This window comes from Pan troglodytes, chromosome 10 (genome assembly GCF_028858775.2).
Source record: "Pan troglodytes isolate AG18354 chromosome 10, NHGRI_mPanTro3-v2.0_pri, whole genome shotgun sequence".
NCBI classification, from domain to species: Eukaryota; Metazoa; Chordata; class Mammalia; order Primates; family Hominidae; genus Pan; species Pan troglodytes.
The window spans coordinates 39680766-39698262 of NC_072408.2; the positions used below are offsets into that span (position 1 = coordinate 39680766).

Sequence of the window (17497 nt, forward strand, 5' to 3'; positions counted from 1 at the left end):
TTCCTAAAGTTATAGAAAGCATAAAAGTTTGGTTTTCAAACTTAGACGTAATTTTGTTCAAGAAGACTAAAAACAGAGTTACTTTTTAACGCCACCCAACAAGTCCGGCGTCTGGCTGCGTTTGTCCCACCGGCGCCCCGTAACCTCTTTTTCCGGCGCGTGCGTCACACGCTCTCTCCTGGAGTCGCCGTACCTGGCTCCTTCTGATTGGCTTAGATGCGCCCGGAGCCCTTCTGATTGGCTTAAATATGCCCCGAGCCCTTCTTGATTGGAAGACGCGCCTCGGAGCCCGGTCCTTGGCGCCGTAGTGGTTAGGTTGAGCCCTAGGCGTGGGGGAGAACTGGGGAAACTGGAATTTCCCGCGGAGCTGACAGCGCTTGCGCTCCCCCTACTCGTTCTAATTCCACGCGCTCCAAAATATCCGCCATGGAGAAATCTTGGTAATGACCCATTCCCCGTAAGCATCCCAGGAACACATCTGACCCTTGCCCTATCCCCCTCCTCACCGCTGCCGTGGGAGAATTCTAGATAACCGATTTCTCTGGTTCCCCCAGAGAATTCTGGGTAACTAGCCGTTTCCGTCACCTTCCCCTGCCCCCGCCCCAATTGTGGGTAACTGGCCATTATTGTTTTCCTCTAGAGAATCCTGGGTAGCTATTGGAGAGGATTCTAGGAAACTGACTTCTCGTTCTCCCCACCGTCCAATCCACCCGTTTTCACCCCCAATTCTGGGAGAAAGCACCTTAGATCCCTCTACCTAACTCCAACCCCCGCAATTCTCGCTCCCTTCACCTGATGATTCAGGGCTGAACAAGGCAAGTGAGCAGTCCGAAGTAAGAAGAAAGGGAAGTCAAGGATTAGGTTAGATAATGGGGTGGTGGAGAGTACAGAGGGCCTAGCGGAGGAGGGGTAGGGACAACAGTTCTACCACCTCCACCCCCACTGCCCATCCCTCCCCCGCCTGCTTCATCCTTTAGCTGGCAGTCTCATCCGTCATGCCTGCCTCATCTCCCTCCTGCCCCCATAACCTAGAAGACCCTAAGTACCAGTACCTGGGCCTACCCTTGACTCAGCTACCTCTTTCCCCTTACAGGCCAGGATGTCCATTCTAGGCCCATCGGTGCTGTCTTGCTGAAGGTTGGGTCAGGCATCTAAAGGGACTGTGGTAAGGGAGGGTGTGACACAGGTGTAAGCTGCCATCGTCATCATGAACTTTGAGGGTCTGGACCCTGGACTGGCAGAATATGCCCCAGCCATGCATTCTGCCCTGGACCCTGTCTTGGATGCCCACCTGAACCCAAGTCTGCTACAGAATGTGGAGCTGGACCCAGAGGGAGTGGCCTTGGAGGCTCTTCCCGTCCAGGAATCAGTGCACATAATGGAAGGTGTCTACTCTGAATTGCACAGCGTGGTGGCTGAAGTGGGTGTACCTGTTTCCGTCTCCCACTTTGACTTGCACGAGGAGATGCTGTGGGTGGGGAGCCACGGGGTAAGAACTGTACCCCTTTGTGAGGGTTGAAAGATGTTGAAGGTCTTTATCTGGTCTTAACCCAAGGAAGCTGCTTTGCAGATAGCCAGTACCGAGGAGTTGTAGTGATGAGACAGCTGGGTCTGGTTGGAGGGATAAAGGGAGAATCTAGGATCTAGGAGTAAATGACATATTCTTTCTCAGGAGGCATCCCTTTTTTTTTGTTTGTTTTTTCGAGACAGGGTCTTGCTCTGTCGCCTAGGCCAGAGTGCAATGGCATAATGTGATCATGGCTCACTGCAGCCTCAATCTCCTGGGCTCACACAATCCTCCCACTTTAGCATCTCAAGTAGCTGGGACTACAGGCATGCGCAACCAAGACCAGCTAATTTTTAAAAAATTTTTTAGTCTTACTATGTTGCCCAGGCTTGTCTCAAACTCCTGAGCTCAAATGGTCCTCCTGCATAGAGCTGCCAAAGTGCTGGGGTTACAGGTGTGAGCCATGGCACCTGGCCAGCATCCCACTTTTGTCACAATTGCCCATCCAGTGTTTTGATTTATCTTGATAGTTGTACCCATCACTTAGTCTGTAGCCATCCAAATCTAATCTCAATTGCTGTTGCCCCACCTGTTTTCTATTTTTATTATTATAGAATACTTAATGAATGATTCTGCATATCTTACATTGAATCATTTTGTCTTCTCTGGCTGATTTTAATATCTCTCAGAGCAGTTATCAATCTTAATTTTTTAAAATTTGTACCCATATTGCCAATATGCTATGGTGCCCAAAGACTTTGTAAGAAATACTGTGCTGTCCGGCCGGGACCGGTGGCTCACACCTGTAATCCCAGCACTTTGGGAGGCTGAGGCAGGCGGATCACGAGGTCAGGGGATCGAGACCATCCTGGCTAACATGGTGAAACCCTGTCTCTACTAAAAATGCAAAAAATTAGCCGGGCATGGTGGCAGGCGCCTGTAGTCCCAGCTACTCGGAAGGCTGAGGCAGGAGAATCGCTTGAACCTGGGAGGCAGAGGTTGCAGTGAGCCGAGATCACGCCACTGCACTCCAGCCTGGGTGACAGAGCGAGACTCCGTCTCAAAAAAAAAAAAAAAAAAAAAAATGCTGTCCTTCATTTACTGATTGACTTCTTAGGTCATGAATTGTTTTTCCATTAGAAGGGATGAATTTTTGTGTGTGTGATTCATTCAGTTTAATAGGCAGTGTCTACTGCTATGCCAGGCACTGTGAATAAAGCTAAATAAAACATAATCCTTGCCCTCAAGGAGTTTACAGGACAGTGAGGTAAAAAACATATACAAAAACAGATAATTTCATGGTACTAAGCACCAGTGTGAAAATCTGTACTGGATGCTGGACAGGATGGAGAATAGTCAGAAAGGGCAGCGAGGAGGAAGTAACCCTTGAACTGAGTCTTGCAACATGAGTAGAAATCAGGTGAGAAAGATGGGAAAAGGCGTCTTAGCATAGGATAAACAAAGATTCCCAAGATACTACAAAGCTTGCTGAGTACAAAATTCAGGAACTACAAGCAATTAGGATTTACCGGACTGGAAGAGGTAGACATTTATTCATTCAACCAGTGTTTTTTTGAGCCACATGCTAGGTGTCAGACCTTGCTCTAAGGTCTAGGTTTGGAATAAGCAGTAAACAGAAAAACATTACAATACATCAGGTGTTGATTAGTACTGTTAAGAAAAATACTGGCTGGGCATGGTGACTCACACCTGTAATCCCAGCACTTTGGGAGGCCGAAGCAGGCGGATCACCTGAGGTCAGGAATTCAAGACCAACCTGGCCAACATGGTGAAACCCTGTCTCTACTGAAAATATAAAAATTAGCTGGGTGTGGTGGCAGGTTCCTATAATCCCAGCTACTTGGGAGGCTGAAGCAGAATTGCTTGAACCTGGGAGGCAGAGGTTGCAGTGAGCTGAGATCACACCACTGCACTCCTGCCTGGGTGACAGGGCAAGACTCCGTCTCAAAAAAAAGAAAAAAATACAATGAGGCCAGGCACAGTGGCACCTGTAATCCCGGCACTTTGATAAGCCAAGTGGGAGGGTTGCTTGAGCCTAAGAGTTCAATACCAGTCTGGGCAACATAGCAAGACCCCATCTCTATTAAAAGAAAAATACAGTTGAGTAAGGGGGTTGAGGTAATGAAGGGTGGGAAGTGTTGCTATTTTGTTTGGTTTTGTAGTGTTTTGTTTTAATTTTAATCTTTTTTCCTAATGGCTCTTTTAGAAACAATGTTGCTACTTTAAATAGTTGGTCCGGAGTTCTCTCTGATAAAGTAACATTTGAATAGAGACTTGGATGCGGCACCAAAAAGGGGAACAAAGAGGCAGAGCTCCATGCCTCTAACTTATCCTTGTGCCTCTCCTTTACTATTCTAGGCCCTCTAGAAGGGAGGGAAGGACCCATGCAGATATCTGGGGAAGGAACATTCTAGAGAACTTCATATGCTGTGTTAAAAGAGCTTGGACCTTGGACTTGAACCTTCAGGCCACTGAAGGGCTTTTTTTTTTTTTTTTTTTTTTTAGATGGAATCTCACTCTGTTGCCCAGGTTGGAGTGAAGTGGTGCCATCTCAGCTCACTGCAACCTCTGCCTCCCAGGTTAAAGTAATCCTCCTGCCTCAGCCTCCTGAGTAGCTGGGACTACAGGTGTGTGCCACCATGCCCAGCTAATTTTTGTATTTTTAGTAGAGATGACGTTTCACCATGTTGGCCAGGCTGGTGTCAAACTCCTGGCCTCAAGTGATCCACCTGCCTTGGCCTCCCAAAGTGCTGGGATTACAGCGTGAGCCACAGCACCCAGCCTCAGATTTGGGAAATATTTAGGAAGCAAAATAGGCCAGGTGCGGTGACTGATGCCTGTAATCCTAGAATTTTGGGAGGCCGAGGCAGGTGGATCACCTGAGGTCAGGAGTTCGAAACCAGCCTGGCCAACATGGTGAAACCCCCTTTCTACTAAAAATACAAAAAATTAGCTGGGTGTGGTGGTGCATGCCTGTAATCCTGGCTACTTGGGAGGCAGGAGAATTGCTTGAACCTGGGAGGCAGAGGTTGCAGTGAGCTGAGATCGTGCCATTGCACTCCAGCCTGGGCAACAAGAGTGAAATTCCATCTCAAAAAATAAATACATAAATAAAAATTTTAAAAAATCCTTGGTTATCTAGTGGTTAGGAAAAAAATACATAGGACTTGACTGTCAGATATATGGCTTGGTCAACTAGGTAGATCTTGGTACCATAGAGAATACAGTAAGAAAAATAGAAATAAAAATGGTGAATTTAATTTAGGATGTCATGAGTTTGAGGTTATGATGGGATGTTTAAGGAGGTTTAGTAGTTACCATCATCTTCTTGGTATCCATGTGGGATTGGTTCCAAGATCTAAAGATACCAGATACCAAAATTCAAGGATGCCTAAATCCGTTATAGAAAATGATATAGTATTTGCATATAACCTTATGCACATCCTCCCAGATGTGAAACATAAGAAAGCCAGCTGGCCAGTAGAGAATTGGACCATGTCCCTGACCTTCTATATACTGTTCTAACCAAGTGAGCCATTACCTATTCAGCAGGGTCATTGTGAGGACAAAATGAGGTAGAGTTTACAAAAATGCTGTGTAACACATTAAACAAACATAAGACAGTATTATCAGTGTCTTTATCACTAAGATTGACTGGTTCCTAGCCTTTTGCCCCAGTTGCTCCTAGTCACAAAGGCCAAGCAAGAAAGGATCAAAGCTGAGCCATGTTCAGTCCCTGACCTGGCCGTAGGGTGGCCCTTGCCCCTCCACTCTAAGTGTCTCTGTTGTCTTTGTCCTCTATAGGGCCATGCCACTTCATTTTTTGGCCCAGCCTTGGAGCGCTACTCATCCTTTCAAGTCAATGGCAGTGATGATATTCGGCAGATCCAGAGCCTGGAGAATGGTATCCTTTTTCTCACCAAGAACAACCTCAAGTATATGGCCCGTGGGGGCCTCATTATATTTGATTACCTGTAAGTGGCTTCTCAGCTCTGGACTAGGAATGAGGATGCCTCATAGGGTGGGAAGGCTAAGGGATTGGCAGCTTGTAAGGCCTGGGCCCCTTAGCCTTTCCTCTCCCCACCAGGCTGGATGAGAATGAGGATATGCACAGTCTCCTACTGACTGACAGCAGCACTCTACTCGTTGGTGGGCTGCAGAATCACATACTAGAGATTGATCTTAACACTGTCCAGGAGACTCAGAAGGTACAAGCTTGGGGCAAGAAAGACCTATGTGGGGTCTGAGGTTGTTGCGGGGGCAGGGTATGCTTGGGCTGGTAATGTGCCTGAGATGTGGGTGTGACCTTTCTGTTCCCTTGGTCTGTGGGAAAAATCATTCTTCTCACTGGTTTTTCCTGCTTCCCTCTCCAGTATGCAGTAGAGACGCCTGGAGTCACCATCATGAGACAGACAAATCGCTTCTTCTTCTGCGGCCACACGTCTGGCAAGGTGGCCAAGTTCCATTTCTCCTCCCACTGCAGGGCCCTGTTTCACTAGATACCTGATTGGGATCTGCTTTCCCTTAACTCTGGGGTGTAGTTGGATTGGAGGTGAGGGATGAGTGGAGTGAATTCACTTCTTACTCAGTGATGTTCTACTATGAGATTATTTTGCAGCTTGATGTTTTCTATGATAATGAAGTCTCCCTGAAGCCCCTTCTGGCTCTGGGCTTCTCTGTTTGCCTTTTCTGTGCTTTAACTTTCCCGGTCCTAAAGCCCTAGTTCCTTTGGTAGGGACCCCACTGGGTTAGGTAGGTGGCAGGTATTTTTCCTGATAACAGAATTTGCAGATAACTGAATTTTTTTTTTCTAGGTTTCCCTGAGAGACCTCCGTACTTTTAAGGTGGAACATGAGTTTGATGCCTTCTCAGGAAGTCTGTCAGACTTTGATGTGCATGGCAACCTGCTAGCTGCCTGTGGCTTCTCCAGCCGCCTCACTGGCCTGGCCTGTGACCGTTTCCTCAAGGTGTATGATCTGCGCATGATGCGTGCCATCACACCACTTCAAGTACATGTGGATCCTGCCTTCTTGCGCTTCATTCCTACATATACTTCTCGTCTTGCTATCATCTCTCAGTCAGGTATGAAGGGCATATGGGATTGGGTAGGAGGGATCGATGAGCAAAGGAGAGCTAGAACCCGAAGGAGTACTCATCCTGAAACCTCTTTGTTGGGGAAAGAAGTAACCTTTCATCAGGGTCCCAAGGTTTTACTTGGGTTTGGCCAGAGATTAGAGCTTTTATTTTCTTGAATATGAGGAACATGGAAAAAGGTAAAGATAAAGTAGGCAAAATAACTGTAGAATTGCTCTTTGCTGAGTAGCAAACCATCTGTGGTTTATGGAAGGCACGAAGTGGCATTCTGTCTCTAGGCATGGATTTGGGGCCCATCTTGTCCTGAAATCAGGGGAAGAGGATAGGAAGGGCATAAGAATATGGCTCCCTTTCACTTTCTAGGGCTCAGTGGGTTTCTTCCTCCTTTGTAGGGCAGTGCCAATTCTGTGAACCCACAGGCCTGGCCAACCCAGCAGATATCTTTCATGTGAATCCTGTGGGGCCTCTGTTAATGACATTTGATGTGTCAGCCAGCAAGCAGGCTCTGGCCTTTGGGGATTCTGAGGGCTGTGTGCACCTCTGGACTGATTCCCCGGAGCCTTCCTTCAACCCCTACTCCCGTGAGACTGAGTTTGCTTTGCCGTGTCTCGTGGACTCACTGCCTCCTCTGGACTGGAGCCAGGACCTGCTGCCTCTTTCCCTCATCCCTGTCCCACTCACCACTGACACACTTCTCTCTGATTGGCCTGCTGCCAACTCTGCTCCAGCTCCCAGGTTGTACCCTACGTCTGGGCCAAAAGGCGGGAGGGACAGGGAAAGGGCCAAGATACCAGAATTCTCTGCTAGCCCTGTTATTATTCTACTACTTTCCTGATTTTTGTCTACCTTCAGTATTTTCTTTTTCTCTGGACCCTTGGGGATTGGGGAGTGGACCAGTGTACACCACAACTCTTTAAGTCCTAGAACTATACTGGATTGTAGGCGAGCACCACCCGTGGATGCAGAGATTCTGCGCACCATGAAGAAGGTGGGCTTCATTGGCTATGCGCCCAATCCCCGCACCAGGCTGCGCAATCAGGTGTGTTCAGAGTGGAGGGTCAGCCCCGACCCCGGCCCACTGAAGTTTCTCCTATCTTTTTCCTTTACTAGTCTTTCTTTTGTTTTTAGATCCTGTTGGTAACCAAACAAATTGATGGAACTATGCTAGGTGTTAGGGAGGATTCAAAGATAGAGAAGCTAGGGTCCTTGCCGTTAGGAAGTTTAGTATTTGGTTGGTGAAGAGAAGACATAGCCATATCAGAAATTACGTTCTGTTGTTAAATGCTGAAGGAATGTCATAAGCATTTAGTGCCAGAGCTGTTTGGAGGAAAAATGTTATTCCAGGCTAAAGTGACCAAGGAAGGTGTAATGAAAGAGCTGGGTATTAAGCTGGAAAGGTGGGATATCAGTTAAGTAGATAGTAACAGAGGAGAATATCCAAGATGAGAGAAGAGTGTTAGTAAAGATCTCAAGAGGCATAAATGCAAAACACATATCTGAGGGGGACTATATGAGTATACCAGTCTGGCCGGAGTAGCTGTTGGTATTGGGATGTAGTGAGCGATTAAAAGTAGAAGTGGCCAGATTGCGAAGCTTTGAACACCAGTCTATAATAGAGGAAGTAATACACAGAAAGCAGCATTCTGCAAGGGTTAATTTGGTAGTGGTGTGCTGGACAGAGTGAATATAGGGAGACCAGTGTGGACGCCATCACAGTTGTCCATCTGTGCTGAAGCAGAGTGATGGCAGTGGAAATAGAAAGGAAGCAGCGGATGCTGAGAATGCTATGAATATAGAAGGTTCAGGACTTGGTGGCTGTTTCAATGTTGGGATAAATGAGTGTGAAGCCAAAGATGACAAGACATCCAACAAGGTTACCTCTTCCTAAAATCCCTAGATACCCTACAGACTCAAGGAGTCAGACAGTGAATTTGACAGCTTCAGCCAGGTCACTGAGTCACCAGTAGGACGAGAAGAGGAACCACATCTCCACATGGTTTCTAAGAAATACCGCAAGGTGCTGGGGGACATCAGGGCCTGTGGGATGTGGGGAAAGGTACCCTGGGAAGGAAGTCATATGAGAAAGGATTGAAGGACTCAGTCAGGAGGCCTTCAACTACCACCCTGGACCCAGGAGGAAGGCTCTAGGAAAGGCTGTGGCTACTGGAAAGATTTGGGGACTCTGAGAATATCCTTGTCTTGCTCAGACAATTTCTACCTTAGGTGACCATCAAATATTCCAAGCTAGGGCTGGAGGACTTTGACTTCAAACACTACAATAAGACCTTGTTTGCTGGATTAGAGCCCCACATTCCCAATGCCTACTGTAACTGCATGATCCAGGTAAGGGTTGGGTATTCCTATAACTTGAACGTGCCTGCTGCTTTTCTTCTTCCCTATGGCTCTCGACCCTGCTCTTTCCAGGTCTCCTCAGCCGTGTTCTCTTTACCATGGTCTCCTCTACAATTCTTTCTTTCCTCTACAACTTTCAAGTCTCCTCTGAGCTCCACCGGTTTGGTGGACTCACTGCTTCGGTGGACTCCTGCTGTGTATTTTCTCCACCAGCTCACTTAACCTCCATATTTCTCCTCACCCCCAGGCCAGTTTCCTACATCAGTTCTTCTGCTTTTCCCTCCAGGTGCTCTATTTCCTGGAGCCTGTACGCTGTCTAATTCAAAACCACCTTTGCCAGAAGGAGTTCTGTCTGGCATGTGAGCTGGGCTTCCTGTTTCACATGTTGGACCTCTCTCGTGGTGACCCTTGCCAGGTCAGTACTTGGAGACACTTAAAATGGAAGGGGAAGGAAGGTGGACACAAAAGACAAAATAACCCCTTTCCACCAACACATTTCCAGGGCAATAATTTTCTTCGGGCATTCCGTACCATTCCTGAGGCCTCAGCCCTCGGTCTAATCCTGGCTGACTCAGATGAGGCCTCAGGCAAGGGCAATCTGGCCAGGCTCATTCAGAGGTGGAATCGCTTCATTCTCACTCAACTGCATCAAGATATGCAGGAGCTGGAAATACCACAGGCTTATCGAGGTGCTGGAGGCAGGTATGAAATCAGGATAGAAATAGTTAAAGCCATCATGACAGGCCCCTCTGTGATTTAAAAGGTCTCCTAACTTCCTCAATGTGCATATATCATCCTCTCCACTCTTAGCAGCTTTTGCTCATCGGGGGACTCTGTTATTGGGCAGCTCTTCAGCTGTGAGATGGAGAACTGCAGCCTCTGCCGCTGTGGCAGTGAGACCGTGCGAGCCTCATCCACCCTGCTTTTCACACTCTCCTACCCTGATGGTAGCAAAAGTGGTGTACCCTTCAGCTCAGTTGGGAAGGCTCCCCAAAATGTCCTGTAATATCAGGGAGAGGGTGTTGGGGACTAACTGTGGGTAGAGGGGAGAACCAGGAGTATAGCATCTAATTTTCCCTCAGATAAAACTGGGAAGAACTATGACTTTGCTCAGGTGCTGAAGCGAAGCATCTGCCTGGACCAGAATACACAGGCCTGGTGTGACACCTGTGAAAAGTACCAGCCCACGGTGAGTGGACTGTTGGACTGGACTAGAGTCCTGGTCCTGCCATGGAGATTCAGCCACTATCCCATGTGGGGCTGGCTCTGTCAGCACTGCCATCCAGGGATCTCTGGTGGAGTGAGGAATCCCAGTTTGAAGACGCAGACCCAGGTCCCTGTCCAGACTCCTTTTCCTGTACATTCCCTGCCATTCCTTGTTTGTTTCTTCCTCTCAGATTCAGACCCGCAACATCCGCCATCTGCCAGATATTCTTGTCATCAATTGTGAGGTGAACAGCTCAAAAGAGGCTGATTTCTGGAGAATGCAGGCTGAGGTAAGGACTCAGACTAGAAACAGGGCTTCCGGAATAATTTTTCATTTTATCCCCCTTCTGACCTCCATATATGATTACATTCCTGAAGAACTGGATGTTTTTCTTCTGTGTTCAGGTTGCCTTCAAGATGGCAGTAAAGAAACACGGTGGGGAAATCTCCAAGAACAAGGAATTTGCTTTGGCTGATTGGTAGGTGCTGTCTTGGGAGTTGTCAAAGGATTGAATTGCCCAGTGGTTCCTCTTATCAAGACCTCTTTCGGAACAAATTTCCAATTCTTCTGACCTGATAGGAAGGAACTAGGGAGTCCAGAGGGTGTGCTGGTGTGTCCCTCCATTGAGGAGTTGAAGAACGTCTGGCTTCCTTTCTCCATTCGCATGAAGATGACCAAAAACAAAGGGCTGGATGTTTGCAATTGGACTGATGGGGATGAGATGCAGGTTGTTGAAAAACCGGGAAGAGGAAAGGGAATAAGGGAGAGAATAAAGGAGGGCAGGGGAAGGTGAAACTTAGCAGAGGGAAAAGGAAGAGAATAAGGCCTAGTATTTACCTGTTAGTGGATTTTCCATAGTCACTCAGTTCAGTGTTGGGGTCCTAGATGGGCTAGGATGGAGATAACCCACCCTGGTCCCCCATCCCCCATACCCCCAACTCCCTGTCCTCTGTCCCCATTCCCCTCCCTTCCCCATCCTTAAACTTAGCTTAGCAGCCTGGGTACCCCCCTCACAGTGGGGCCCAGCCAGGGCAGAGGAGGAGCATGGTGTCTATGTGTATGACCTGATGGCTACTGTGGTACACATCCTGGACTCACGCACAGGGGGCAGCCTGGTGGCTCACATCAAAGTTGGAGAGACCTACCACCAGCGCAAGGAGGTGAGTGAGGTTGTAGAGGGCAGGAACACTCCTGGGATGGCCACAGTGAGTCCCAGATCTGTCCTTGAGTCTGAGACAGAGTGGTCCAGCCATCACTTTGTATCACCACAGGCTTTCTTTGTATTTCCATAGGGCGTTACTCACCAGCAGTGGTATCTGTTCAATGACTTTCTTATTGAACCTATTGATAAGGTTAGTTGCAACATGTTCTGTTTCTTCTTTCATTTCCCCTTTTCCTAGCATCCTTATCTTTAGGGCTCTATAGAATGCCAGGCAGATTCAACAGGGAGGGAGGAAGGAATCCTCAGGAATAAAAACCATTAGCACTTAAAAATAGCACCTGAAAAAAAACAAAAACTAGCACCTGAGTCCTGGCCTCCGTCTGAAGTGGGGGAAAAGGAAAAGGGTGATATACATTAGCCATAAGTGCTTTTTCTCTTCTATAGCATGAAGCTGTGCAGTTTGACATGAATTGGAAAGTACCTGCAATCCTTTATTATGTCAAACGGAATCTCAATTCCAGATACAACCTGAACAGTAAGTGCTACATAGTAGACCCAAGTGTGTGGACAGTTTAGATTGGGCTTCAGGATGAGATCTGGGACATTGCTTGCAAGTACTTAGGATTGGTAACCAGTGTTAATATTTCTGGAGATACTAAAGAGATTCCTGCTTATCAGACCTTAAATTTAGAAGTGCGAAATCCAGCCTGAGCAACATAGCAAGATCCCATCTCTTTGAAAAAAAAATTTTTTTTTTTTTTGAGATGCAGTCTTGCTCTGTCACCCAGGCTGGAGTGCAGTTGCGCAATCTCGGCTCACTGCAACCTCTGCCTCCTGGGTTCAAGCAATTCTCCTGCCTCAGCCTCCTGAGTAGCTGGGATTACAGACGCCCACCACCACACCCGGCTAATTTTTTTGTATTTTTAGTAGAGACAGGGTTTCACCATGTTGGTCAGGCTGGCCTCGAACTCCTGACCTCATGATCTGCCCGCCTCAGCCTCCCAAAGTGCTGGGATTACAGGCGTGAGCAACTACACCCAGCCTAAAAAAAAATTTTTTTTTTTTTTAATTAGCCTAGTGTAGGCCAGGCACAGTGGCTTATGGCCTGTAATCCCAGCATTTTGGGAGGCTGAGGCGGGCAGATCACTTGAGCTCAAGAGTTCAAAACCAGTTTGGGCAACATGGTGAAACCCTGTCTCTACAAGAAATACAAAAAGTAGCTGGGTATGGTGATGTGCTCCTGTTGTCCCAGCTACTTGGGAGGCTGAGGCAGGAGAATCACTTCAGCCTGGGAGTCAGAGATTTCAATGAGTCGAGATTGCATCATTGCACTCCAGCCTGGGTGACGGGAGTGAAACCCTGTCTCAAAAAAAAAAAAAAAAAAAAAAAAGTTAGCTGAGTGTGGTGGCATATACTTGTGGTCCCAGCTATTGGAGAAGCTGAGGCAGGAGGATCACTTGAGCCCAGGAGGTCAAGGCTGCAGTGAGTGAGCCATGATTGCACCAGTGTACTCCAGCCTGGGCAACAGGATGAGACCGCTTTTTTTTTTTTTTTGGACAGAGTTTCACTCTTGTCACCCAGGCTGGAGTGCAATGGCACAATTTTGGCTCACTGCGACCTCCACCTCCCGGGTTCAAGCAGTTCTCCTGCCTCAGCCTCCCGAGTAGCTGGGACTACAGGCACCTGCCACCATGTCCAGCTAATTTTTTGTATTTTTAGTAGAGACAGGGTTTCACCATGTTGGCCAGGTTGGTCTTGAACTCCTGACCTCGTGATCCACCCTCCTTGGCCTTCCAAAGTGCTGGGTTTACAGGCGTGAGCCACAGTGCCCAGCCTGAGACCCTGTCTTAAAAAAAAAAAAAAAGCAGCTGTAAGTCTTGAGAGTGGAGTGGAAATGAGATGAGGGGGGGATGTTTGATCAGAATGGCTTAGGTTATGATGTTACATCTAATTATTCTTTTTTTTGAGACAGAGTTTCGCTCTTGTTGCCCAGGCTGGAGTGCAATGGCATGATCTCGGCTCACTGCGACCTCTGCCTCCCGGGTTCAAGCGATTCCCCTGCCTCAGCCTCCCAAGTAGCTGGGATTACAGGCATGTGCCACCATGCCCGGCTAATTTTTTTTTTTGTCTAATTAGTAGAGACGGGGTTTCACCATGTTGGGCAGGCTGGTCTCAAACTCCTGACCTCAGGTGATCCGCCCGCCTCGGCCTCCCAAAGTGCTGGGATTACAGGCATTAGCCACCGCGCCTGGCTATGAGCTCCTTATTAAGTACCTATTTGGTACCTTTAAACCATAGTTTCTCTGTAACCTTTTTCTGGATTCTGTAAACTAAGGTCCAAGTGAAAATCTTATTCTTTCTTCTCTGTGGTCTTTTCTGTTTTTTTCTCAGCATGTTTGTTGATAATTTTGTGATGTGACCTGCTCTGTCTACCTGTCCCATTTATCAGACATGATCTTTTTTCTCACGTGCTTTGATTATTGAGGGATCACAGTGAAGACCCAGAGTCGATGATCAGCCACACTGGGCTTCTCTCCCCTAGTCACTTCCCTATCCAAGCCCTGTGTCCTCTGCATTCTCCCTTCTAGTCAAGAACCCTATTGAGGCAAGTGTCTTGCTGGCTGAAGCCTCGCTGGCACGGAAGCAGCGGAAAACACATACTACCTTTATTCCACTGATGCTGAATGAGATGCCACAGATTGGGGACCTGGTGGGTCTGGATGCTGAGTTTGTCACCCTTAATGAGGTAACCAAGACCTAAGGGATGGGGCATTGGAAGAGAACTCTGAGGATATTAGGAGTTGTAAGCATTTCTCTGATTTCCTTATTAACTCTTCTCATGTAGGAGGAAGCAGAGTTACGCAGTGATGGTACCAAGTCTACCATTAAACCAAGCCAGATGTCAGTAGCCAGGATTACCTGTGTTCGGGGCCAGGGACCCAATGAGGGTATCCCCTTCATTGATGACTACATCTCTACCCAGGAGCAGGTATTAGGATATGGAGATGCAAGTGAGGCACACCCTGGTGCTTACTTACAGTGCTCAAGAACCCAGGGAAGAGTGATAGGGGAAGACTCCATCTCACTTCCTGAAAAAGGCTTGTCCTTTTCTCTATTCCTAGGTGGTGGATTACTTGACTCAATACTCGGGTATAAAGCCTGGTGACCTCGATGCCAAAATTTCCTCCAAGCACCTAACAACTCTCAAGTCTACCTACTTAAAGCTTCGTTTTCTCATTGACATTGGAGTCAAGTTTGTGGGTCATGGCCTGCAGAAGGACTTCCGGGTCATCAACCTGATGGTTTGGCAGGGCTCTTTTAAGAGTCTTCTTGTGAGAGTGGGCCCCTCAGGGTATACATTGTGCCTTTAGAGAATGGGGAATTACAGGTCCCCTACCTTAAGTCTCCCCCTCTTTTATCCTTGCCAGGTGCCCAAGGACCAAGTCCTTGACACTGTCTACCTGTTCCATATGCCCCGAAAACGAATGATTTCCCTGCGATTCCTTGCTTGGTACTTTCTGGGTGAGTTGCTCTGCCTTGTAGGCCCCTGCTACATTAATAGCAGAAGCAGCCATTTAAAAAAAAAGAAATCATGTCCTTTGCGGCAACATGGATGGAGCTGTGGGCCATCATACTAAGTGAACTAACTCAGAAACAGAAAATCAAATACCACATATTCTCACTTATAAGTTGGAACTAAACAATGAGTACATATGGACATAAGAATGACATTAGGGACTCTAAAAGTTGGGGTGGTGGGTGAGGGGTGAGGGTTGAAAATTACGTATTGGGTGCATAGTTCACTATTTGCACATTAGGGATACCAGAAGCCCAGTCCCCACCAGTACACGATACACCCATGTAACAAACATGCACATGTACCCCAAATCTAAAATAAAATTTAAATATAAAAAATAAAAGCATGGGGGGAAAAGAAAAAGTAGGAAAAGTGTTAGAGGACAAAATGGGAGTAGGGGAGACCCTCAGTTAGTGGTGACAGTTACTAATGGATTTAATTAACTTCAATATCTCTTCTGTGCACTGAGGAAGATGTCTGACAATTTTCCTTAAGGGCAGTCAGGCTTTTTAGTTTTCTGGAGTCAGGTAGGAGTGGGGAGACATGTTCCTACCTCCCTTTGCTGGGTCCCAAACTATTCCACCTTTACTTACCCCAGACCTGAAGATTCAAGGGGAAACCCATGACAGTATTGAGGATGCCCGCACAGCCCTTCAGCTGTACCGAAAGTATCTGGAGCTAAGCAAAAATGGCACTGAGCCTGAGTCTTTCCACAAGGTGCTCAAGGGTCTTTATGAGAAGGGCAGAAAGATGGACTGGAAGGTGCCTGAGCCTGAGGGCCAAACAAGTCCCAAGAGTAAGACCTGGGATGGGACAAGGGAAACTGGACTGGGTGGATTTTGTATTTTGTTTGTTTGTGACAGGGTCTCACTCTGTCACCGAGGCTGAAGTGCAGTAGCTTGATTACAGCTCACTGCAGCCTTGACTTCCTGGGCTCAAGTGATTCTCCCACCTCAGCCTCCCAAGTACCTGGGACAACAGGCACACACCACCACACCCAGCTAATTTTTGTACTTTTTGTAGAAACAGGATTTTGCCATGTTGCCCAGGCTGGTCTTAAACTCCTGGGCTCAAGTGATCCACCCACCTTGGGCTCACAAAGTGCTGGGATTACAGGCATGAGCCTGAGCGCCCCCAATTGGGTGGATTTTGATTGCACATATGGAGAATAGCACTTAACAGTTTACAAAGCACTTCATCCTCCTAACATTCAGTAAAATACATTTTATCGAAACTCTCCATTAACTATAACTTCCTCTTGCCCAAGTCTAAAATGTTCAGGGAAGGTCCATGCCCTTTTTTCTCTTGCATTTTTCCTTCATAGGAAGTATGAGAAGATGCTTTTTCTCCACTCAGCTTGAATCATGCTTTTGGTTTTGTCTCTGACAGATGCAGCTGTCTTCTCCTCAGTGCTGGCGCTCTGACTACCCTTCCCAAAGAACCACGGCCCTCTCCCTTTACTGTTCTATAGCCCCAGAACTGGGAGATGGCTTCCTAAGTTGGCTATACCTTGTCCACTTCCAGTACTGGACGTGCTCAGGGTCTAGGGTCACAGATGGTGCTATTAATTGAACTGGAACACAGCAGAATTGTTGCAAAGGTTCTAGGAGCCAGATTCATTCCTTCTTCATTCTTTGCAAAACAGTGGTACAGACATGGAGTCTAGAATTGACCCAGATGGAAAGTAATTGGTATTCTTAATATCCTGGGTGACTAATATCCAGGCAGAGAAGCTCCTGGAACCATAACTGTAAGTTCCTAGCTGGCTAGGGATTGAAGTCCTGGACAGTGACAGAGAATACCACAGTAGTTCAAGACTTAGCACAAGTCACCAACTGCTTCAGGGATACCTGGAGGGGCCAGCAAGTAGAGTGTTGGTGGCCCAAGCAAACCAGTGTTGCCAATACCATTGCCAAAAGGGCCTTTGGATCCTGGACAAAGCTTGGCTGCCGGCTTCATTTATTCCTGCTGATGGCTGAGAAGCATCTGTCTTCCATCCTACTTGCCTGTCCCAAGTTTTGTTCCATTTTTTAAAAATTTGTTGTAAACTGCATGTTTTATAAAATAAAAATAAAATATCGTTTGTTATTTATCTCATTAGAGAACTGCTAGTGTGGGTTCTCTGGCTTCAGTCTTCCTCTCCTTCCTTTGAAGGTAAAGGTCTGGAATCCAAAGTTATGGATATGAAAGGGTATAATTAGGCCGGGCGCGGTGGCTCACTTCTGTAATCCTAGCACTTTGGGAGGCAGAGGTGGGTGGATCATGAGGTCAGGAGTTAAAGACCAGCCTGACCAAGATGGTGAAACCCCGTCTCTACTAAAAATAAAAAAATTAGCTGGGAGTGGTGGATGGCGACTGTAACCCTAGCTAAGGCAGCAAATTGCTTCAACCCGGGAGGCGGAGGTTGCAGTGAGCCGAGATCACGCAACTGTATGCCAGCCTGGGCGATAGGGCGAGACTCCGTCTCAAAAAAAGGGGAAAAAAAGGTATAATTTATGCCTTTTCTGGGCAATGCTGGGTCTTTGCTATAGCTGCCCAGTACCCTAAGTCAGACTGAAGATGTACAGTATGGTTTCC

General features: G+C 47.3%; 1 protein-coding gene across 20 annotated transcripts; it reads left to right on the plus strand.

Annotated features, from left to right (window-relative positions):
- The first annotated feature begins 255 nt into the window (after nt 1-255).
- Nucleotides 256-17017, plus strand: PAN2 (poly(A) specific ribonuclease subunit PAN2). 20 transcript variants are annotated; one of them, XM_054663180.2, is made up of 26 exons: nt 256-440; nt 1094-1489; nt 5333-5502; nt 5616-5736; nt 5902-5979; nt 6343-6610; nt 7015-7357; nt 7475-7661; nt 8520-8639; nt 8846-8965; nt 9261-9389; nt 9477-9676; nt 9785-9921; nt 10057-10163; nt 10372-10470; nt 10586-10659; nt 10761-10908; nt 11198-11341; nt 11474-11533; nt 11788-11878; nt 13932-14089; nt 14189-14332; nt 14466-14675; nt 14772-14865; nt 15519-15716; nt 16310-17017. In XM_054663180.2, the coding sequence occupies exons 2-26, from the start codon at nt 1208-1210 to the stop codon at nt 16342-16344; spliced, it is 3717 nt and encodes a 1238-aa protein (XP_054519155.1). In that variant the 5' UTR covers nt 256-440; nt 1094-1207; the 3' UTR covers nt 16345-17017. The 20 variants fall into 20 exon arrangements, with proteins under 20 accessions (XP_054519155.1, XP_054519158.1, XP_054519157.1 ...); XM_054663183.2 differs by having other exon boundaries at nt 14466-14645; XM_054663182.2 differs by having other exon boundaries at nt 9788-9921.
- Nucleotides 17018-17497: the final 480 nt, after the last annotated feature.